At 44.0% G+C, this 8,735-nt stretch overlaps 1 protein-coding gene across 1 annotated transcript; it reads right to left on the bottom strand.

The window, feature by feature from the left end:
- Positions 1-1,988: 1,988 nt before the first annotated feature.
- Positions 1,989-8,498, bottom strand: LOC110522446 (bone morphogenetic protein 2). Its single transcript, XM_021600839.2, has 3 exons — positions 8,113-8,498; positions 6,806-7,173; positions 1,989-3,277 (listed from the first exon to the last, which is right to left on the bottom strand). The coding sequence occupies exons 2-3, from the start codon at positions 7,158-7,160 to the stop codon at positions 2,364-2,366; spliced, it is 1,269 nt and encodes a 422-aa protein (XP_021456514.1). The 5' UTR covers positions 7,161-7,173; positions 8,113-8,498; the 3' UTR covers positions 1,989-2,363.
- Between the last annotated feature and the right edge of the window lie 237 nt (positions 8,499-8,735).

Below are 8,735 nucleotides of genomic sequence, written 5' to 3'. Positions count from 1 at the left end.
GGCTTAAGGATAAGACATTTCACCATTATACAGCCGTTTGGAAATGGAACTCCGGTACTATTAAACGATAGATGAACTTGAGTTGAAAGCATATATTTGTTAAAATGGATTGTTTCCCCACAAGAAAAAGCCTACCAGAAAAGTATTTGCTGATTGAAAAAACAACCATGTTGGGTTGCTCTCTGCAAGTGAGTGCATGCATGTGTCTGAGTTTAAAACCAACATTCCATGGTTCCAATGTGCGCTCGTATAAAAAACATTATATTTAGAGCTTCTTGAGCTGCCTTGTGTTCCGTTCCAAACTCTGTCTAATGCAAACACAGCAGAAAACAGTCTGTCAAACTCCACAACCTTTCCTCTCTCGTTCTCTCTCGCTCTCTCGTTTTCTCACTCTCTCATTATCTACCCCGCCAGTGTGGCTCCGGTATGTATTTCATCTGTCTCTTTTAGGACTATTCCGAGTCACTCCATGTAGGCTAGTGATTGCTTTACTTCTCTGAGAACAATAAAAGTATTAAGATATTAATTCTAACCTTTATGTCTGTGCTCTGTCTTGGACATGTGATATGTTTTGTTTTTGCCATCCCATCCTGCCATTATCTGTCCATATGAATAAAATATGAGCATTAATCCCCTGTTGCTTGTCACTTGGAGTGTTGTTCGTTAGTGTTCATTCATTCTAAAGCCCCGTTTATACCTGGTGCTAACATGGGTCCTTTGTCCTGATCTTGTCTATATTCTTATTGTGCCAACCTTTACAGAAATATGTCTACATATAGTATTAAAATGTGTCTGTTATCCATCCATTGTATCTGCATTGTGGCCATACTTCCTGGTCCCTTCCTTTATGGAAATTATTTCACAGCTTTTCTTTCAAAATCATATTTATCTATCTATTGTTAGACACATATTGATGTAATCAGTCAATGGTGCCACCTGTCAATGAATTTAGAGGGTGGAATAATGATAATTTAAATAGTTTCACTGTCCAGATTGATTTACACTTGTAAGATATCTAGACGTGTCTAACTACCTCTGATCACAATCAGATCCGTTTTTTTATTGTCAAAAAATGTGGGCACAATCAGAATGTGGACAAGATCAGGACAAAGGACGCAAGTTAGAACCAGGTATTACGGAGCTTAACAGAACTATTCCCACTGTTGACAAAACCACAACAGAAGAAGGCAGCCAAAAGCGGGACAATGTGCCTGAGCATGTGCATATGGAGCAGGGACACCTGTGTCTGTGTGTTTGTATGTTTGTCTTTATTAATTAAAGCAGCTGTAGTCCTTGTGTCTTGCTGAGGGCCCATTGTGTCTGTCTGATAGCTTGCAGCCTGTCATGTCTCAAATCGCACAGTCAACAAACTCACAGCATAGCCCAGCGTAGCACAGCACAGCACAGCCCAACACAGACACAATACAAATCCCTCACACACTGACACACAACTCAGCTTGTTGGTTTTCTTTCTCTCTCTCCCTACTTCCCCCCCCTCTCTCTTTCTCTATTTCTCTCTCTCAAGTTAAGAAAATGAAATATTCCCAGGGGTTAATTTTTACCTCTGGTTTCCTTCCCAGGGATCTGTGCAATGCCATGTAAACCTACTGGAGGAAAACATCTCGCTGTGTTTTCCCAGTCCTCCCCAGAGACCTTATAACATCTGTATAGATGTAGCAGCCTTGGACCCTTCTGTGATTCTGTACCCCACTGCAGACCATTACATCACTTACACTGACCCTTTCAAAACACACCGCCAGGCTCCAGTTACTGTACGTTTATCATAAGAGGTGTAAATGCTTCATCTTGGCATCCACTGTTAGAGAGTTAGCTTTTAACCTTGTCTTCTCTGTTATTTTGCGGCTAATTTATGTGGGAGAGGTTCTGCTACTTTTGACCCCGTGACATCCTTAGTTTGATTTGAATGCTTTTAAACACAAATTGGGAAGTCAGCTGGACAAGTGTGGACAATTGGAGCAACCAAAGTGTTTTCTCATGATAAATACACATTATTTATTTACAAATAAAGTGGTTATAATAGAAATAAATACAAATAAAAATCTGAGCATTGTACTTCATGTGGTATTGCACCCATTTCGAAAAGTGTACATCAGAAATACATTTTCAAAACCAGTAAAGGATTATTCCTCTGAGTAAAATATTTATTTTTTTTCCCAACTTTAAGTAGACATAAATATATTCATATATATTTGTTTTTTAATCTTCTTCCAAAATAGCTATGTTTGTGTCTTTTCTGTCATATAAATAAAACGTCTTCATTGGGAAACCGGGTGTCCATATAACCTCCCTCTCTCTCTCTTTCTGAGTCTCTGCATCGCTCCACCCTTCTGTCTCGGTGTGTCTCACCGGCAGCCACACCCCTCCACCACCATATCCTGGTAGTTTTTGAGGATGACCTTCTCATACTCGTCCAGATAGAGCAGTGATATGGGGCTGAGCTCTGTGGGCACGCAGCACGCCCGGGGGATGTTGGAGTTCACAGAGTTGACCAGCGTCTGAACGATGGCGTGGTTGGTGGAGTTGAGGTGGTCGGCCAATGGGAAGGGGCACTCCCCGTGGCAGTAGAAGGCATGGTAGCCAGGGGGTGCAACTATCCACTCATTCCAGCCCACGTCGCTGAAGTCCACGTAGAGGGCATGTCTGCGGCAGTTGGCCTTGTGTTGGTGCTTCTTCCTCTGTTTCCTGTGGCCTGCTGCCTGTCTCTTGTCCCTGTGTAGCACCGCATTCCCCTGCCTGTCATGACCATAGGTCACCAGCAGGGGGCGAGCCTGGGGCCATGAGTCCTGGTCCCCGTGGAGGGAGCGGCTTACCCTGACGTGTCGTCTCTGTCTTTGGCCCTCTTCGCCCTCCAGGGTGTCTGGGTGGAGCATCTCAACCAGGAAGCCGTGGTTGTGGCGCCCCCCGGAGGTCCACTGTGACACGGCGGGGCTGACATCAAAGCTCTCCCAGCGGCTCAGAGAGTCCTGCACCAGCCGCGTGTCCAAGAGGCGTGTCAGGGGTTCCCCACGGGGAGACGCAGGGCCTCCAAACACCTCGTACACGTTGATACGATGGAAGCCACCAGCACTGGTCCTGGAGCTGTTACTGCTGTTGTGACTGGTGTTACTGGTGGGAGCTGCTGTGGCCCCCAGGACCTGGTCCCTGTATACCCGGAGCTCTGCAGAGGTGATAAGCTCTTCTCCAGGGATGGAGGTGAGGTTGAAGAAGAACTGCTGGGTTGTCCTGCCCTTCAGACTGGCCAGAGCCTCCATGGACTCTACAAGAGAGGAGAAGGAGAGAGCTAGGGTCAGTGGATGATGTTGACATAGACATTTATGTCTAAGATCAGGACATTTTTTTTTACTGCAAAGGTTGTGTTGATAAAGGTGGTAGAGTAACTCCTTGGAGAAAGTTACTGGCAATGGAGGACAGCCACTAATGGTAGATACAGTGCTCACACGGAGAGCATGCTGCAATGTAAAAAAAAATGTAGAGGCAAACATGTATGTCTTTATAGATTATACAGGAACAGGGAAGAAGATTGACAAAGGTTTACTGTCCTGACAAACTGGTATTCTTTCCACAGAGACATTGTTGTCATTCATGTCATCATACACACACTCACTAAATCCAGTGGAGGCAAAAGCTAACAGTTATAACCATCCAGCTGCAATATGGTCAGATTCATAGATTTCATCAGAGTAAATGTCATGACATCAAAGCAGTGGTGCTCCAATGTTGATAAGATCTAGCAAAGACCAGTGATAGCATCTAACCATTATGCATGCGAGGCCACTAAATGCCATGGAGAATGTGCTGCCCTTTAGGATGTGGCTGCTACAAGATGGAGTGCTGTTATTATTGAATGTGTGGAAAAAGGAATTGCCGTCCATCATGGAATCATCAAAGCTAGATTATTATGACATAATTACGGGCCATAGGGAAGTATGGCTCATTTATCTGTATGGCTCATTTATCTTTATGTTTTTTACACCTTTTTGTTGCAGTCTATAGATACACATTTTATTCCTATGTGCATATTTGGCCTGATTGAGAAGAATGACTAACATTAGTGTGTAAAACAAATTTTGGATACATATGTCAATGTCAGCACTTATATTTTCTCGATTGTAGTCAAACTTTTTACATTTACCTTTAAGTGTTTTACAGATGGCACAAAGACATGCTTGTTATCTGTTTGGAGTGGTAAAATAAACACTAACTTTGAACTCAGGGCGTTTTCAAAGGAGGCATTTAGGAAATTCCACCCCCTCATCCTAAATCTCTCTCCAGAAGCACAAAGACCTCAATTAGACCCATCAATCCTTATTGATGTGGGAAAACCCCTTCTCTCTATTTCTCTCCTTCAAACCCCTTCTCTCCTTCTCTCTTTCGCCCACTCACTCCAAAATCCCTCTCTCCCCTTCGCTCTCTCTCTATCTCTCTCCGCACCCCAAATCCCCCTCTCTCTCTCTTTAGCTCCAAGTCTTTCTCTCTTTTCTCTCCCCCCTCCCCTGTCTCCCTCTCTCTCGCTCTATCCAGAACCCTGCTGTGTGAGTGAAGGAGGTACTGCATGCACTGTGTGAACAACATGTTGGGGCTTGTCTAAGAGTTGTGAAGCACAGATATGAGTGTATCAACATTCCTAATTTCTTGGCTCTCTGTGGGCCAAAACAAAAGATAACGGCTAATATCAGGTCCTTCATCTCTGCTGTCTTTGGCAGCCGGTTACTGAGTTAGGTCTGGAAATGTTCTGTTTGGCAAAAATAACTAAATACAATTGAAAACCGATATTACAGAAATGAATTGCCTCTCTGAAATGAATATCACGGAACAGATGTGAAGAATGGATAAGGCTTCAGGCTTTGACATTATGGTTTACATGTGTAGCTACACGGATATTAAACATATAGGACCCCCCACTCTTCCTACCTCTACCATAGGAACAATCAAAATACCCCAAACCGTGCTGCGCTGGAGCATTGGATGAAAACGGTAAAGAACTGAACATGGCTGAAATGTATCCCAAATGGCTACAATTAAGGTCAAGCGGAGGTTTACACTAGTGGAGTGAGTGGTCTCAGTCCCCGTCACCATGCCTCCTACCTGTGTGGTTTTGTAGTGTGTCAGTGGTGTTTGTAGTATTTATGTGGTGTTTGTAGTGCCAGTGATGTTTGTAGTGTGTCAGTGGTGTTTTTAGTGTTTCAGTGGCGTTTTTAGTGTCAGTGGTGTTTGTAGTGTCAGTGGTGTTTGTAGTGTGTCAGTGGTGTTTTTAGTGTTTCAGTGGCGTTTTTAGTGTCAGTGGTGTTTGTAGTGTCAGTGGTGTTTGTAGTGTCAGTGATGTTTGTAGTGTGTCAGTGGTGTTTGTAGTGTTTCAGTGGTGTTTTTAGTGTTTCAGTGGTGTTTTTAGTGTCCGTGGTGTTTGTAGTGTCAGTGGTGTTTGTAGTGTGTCAGTTAGTCCACTGGGTGTCATCCCTACCAGGCCTCAGGAGAGGAGAACTACCAACCAGCCACCCATCCTGACCCAACCACTCCAATGAGTCATTCACTGGGTGGAAACTTCCTTGTGCAGTGCAACACTCAGGAGTCTGTGTAGAAGGCCATCCCCATGGACACATTGGGCATGTACCGTACACTACTGGAGCTAGAGCCAAAGACAGGTACTATCAGATGGACTGTACAAAAAGCATGAGGGAAAACGTTTTTTTTTTAAGTTTCAATATTTGGTTTTCATGTTTCATTACTAACTGTTCTGGTGTGTTTTGTTGCAGCATTGTAAATGTAGTGCCCAAATGAACTATTTGCCTTGTAACACTAGACTAGAGGGTTAGACATCCTCTGAGCACATGCCTACCTCTCTACCCACTGCTATTATACAACATAGTACAGATACAATACCAATAACCTCATATTTATTTGAGCATTTAGACCAATTAGCCCAAACTGAAACAATAATCTGGTCTGCATGTGTTTCTGAGGTATATAAATGTGTAGCTTTAATGTAAAATCACGCAGTCCGCGACGCATATGTAGCTACATAATAAGTATGTACGCCTAATTACGTGGTTCTATTATTTGAACGTGCGTAATTGCGCATAAAGAGTGCGCATTGAGAAAGCGAATGGAAAAGGATAACGCGCACCCCCAAAACCAGAATGAGTAATGAACTGACTAGTCCTGTCTAAAAATGAGACGGAGCTATGTCTGCCACAGTGGCCTCTGTCATAATGCGTGTGTAGACAGTGTAGTGTAATGTCATGTCGTGTGTTATTGAAGTAGCAGCAGGGCGATGACTATCACTTGCGTACGCACACCGCCCTTTCTTTATCCCTCTCCTGTGGTGCGTGTCTGGAAAAACTGTTTTCAGGGCCCACGCAAACACCATCAATTATTAAGAAACAAATGACCCTTGTGATACCACCCACCACCCTTGATGTTTTGATGCCTGTTATAGCACAGTCAATGGAATGTTCCGGGTAACGGGTTGCATCACTGAATATTTCAGGGATTAGGCTACTTTACACTTCAAAGTTACACATCAAGTACTTCTCTGTCGAACCCTGATAATGAGTTTTACTCGTTACATTGTTAAATTACCCTTTGTTATTTTATGATCTACTTGTGAAGGGTGTGTGTCCCTGACGCGTGTCACTCTGTTAGGATATGAGTGGGCCTGTCATAAAAAAAGTGTAATTGCTTTGAAAATCCTCTTCACACTCTGAGTCATGTTTAAATACAGGGTTGACATGTCTGAGGGAGCAGAGGTGCTCTACCTTGCCAGGTGAAATATGCCACTAATACGTACCTTCGTGGTGAAAGCTTCTAATCGTGTTGGCCTTGCTGGCGGCTCTCTCTGCGTGCCTCCCCATGCTCCGGGGCCGTTTAATGCTGTGGTCTCCGTTCAACGAATGCATACGGTACAGGTCCACCATGTACTGAGGCACCACAGCCTGTCTGCTCGGGTTCGGCCTCCGCTTAAGTCCGAACATATTGAGGAGCCGCAGCTCGAACTCGTTGAGAAAGTTCTCCGACTGCTCCGGGCTCTGTTTCTCCGACTCACTGTACTTCCTCCGGCCAACCTCGGGGATTAGTCCCGCAGCGCCTCCCAGCAACACCTGAGCCAGCAGCAGTACCATGAGAGAACGAAACACGGCGACCATGGTCAGTTAGTCCCTGCGAGGAGAGGAGAGCAGTTTATGTCAATACACTTGCGCCGCCGACACAGCCCACAGACAGCTATCGACAGGAGAGACATTGGAGGTTCACTGTAAAATTCCTCCCAGCCCAGCTGCGATAAATTGTTTCTTCTTCCATATAATAGCAATGTGTAAAAGAAAAGACATGTCACTTTGAAGTAAAGAACATAAAGGTTGGCAATAACATCCCCGCGGGCTATGCTTAGTGAAATAGGGGATTGATCTTTTAACATTATAGCGGCAAAACTAAAACACCAGAATATCAAGGTGAGAAAGTTATGAAAGAGAATTGTCAAACAAAAAGGGGGTGGTAGCCTACAGGAAAGGAGAAATCAAAGAAACTGGAAGAAGACAGAGAGAAGACGGAGGACAAAAAGTCTGCAATTACAGAAGAGATAGCGTTTGGTGGGGGTGTATAAAGGAAATACCACGTAGACCATAGAACACACAAAGCATGACAGAATGTAGGCATCAAAAAGGTTCCAGTAGATACAGTCGTGGCAGCAGTCAGATAGCGCTACAAGCGTCTATTTGGTGAGGCTTTGACGGCAATGTATGACTATAATCATGCGGGATAGAGTTACTTCAAGGGGCTCGCAGGTGTGAGATCTGACGTTCGTATCCTGGCCATATGTACCCCACTGCGCAGACAAGACATCAAAACACATCTAGGTCTACATCAAAAGTACATATCCTTAAGATACTACCAGTATTAATTTTTGTATGTACAGTATGTTTCGGAATTTATGTACCCCCTCCCGCAAAACATTTTTATAAATACAACATGGAAAAAAGAAACGTGGTTATTAGATCCAGAATACTCAGCGGATGGACAGTTTATGAGAGTTTCTCAACTTTTCCCTAAATATAAAAGTTGTCATTGACTTCAATAATGAATACCTCTAACTTGTTTTACCTGATAAGGAAGCGCTGTGTCCAGTCGTCCTTCCAGCTTTGGGCTCCAATAAATTCCACATTAATTCGTGTTTATTCCACGCTTTTCCTCTGCGGGCGAAAGACAGTCCGTGCACTGCTCCGACCCCGTTCTCTCGCACATATCTCCGCAGCTGGGAATCTGGAGACGTCTTGGTCAATAAAATACAAAAATCGCCTAAAGTTATATCTATGAGGAGGAAGCAGACTGGTGTAGGCAGGACGGATCTAAGTATAAAGCAGTGTCGTTGAACATCTTCAAATGCGAACTTTTAGATAAAGTTTAGCAGAGACCGGGTGTAGAAGATCAGACTGTATAGTGTGTGGCTGTGGGAGCTTAACCTCTCTCTCCTGAGTGCAGCACACTAGCAGTCCAATTGATTGGTGCCTTCTCTTCCCCAACGAGGCTTTTTGTCGTGCAGTGATGTCACCAACGCAGAGCTGTCAATCATGTCGATTCCAAAGCACCTCCTGTGCATTTTCAACCAGTCCTGCACCTACAGTAGCCTGCCCAAACTCGCGGTGCTACACAGACAAAATTCTCCTTTAAACCTTTAAATGTGTTTTGACTCTTACAAAATAACTCAAATATGACATTTTCTTTGA

Source organism: Oncorhynchus mykiss, chromosome 4 (assembly GCF_013265735.2).
Source record: "Oncorhynchus mykiss isolate Arlee chromosome 4, USDA_OmykA_1.1, whole genome shotgun sequence".
In the NCBI taxonomy this organism is placed as follows: Eukaryota; Metazoa; Chordata; class Actinopteri; order Salmoniformes; family Salmonidae; genus Oncorhynchus; species Oncorhynchus mykiss.
This window is presented reverse-complemented; position numbering and strand designations above follow the sequence as displayed.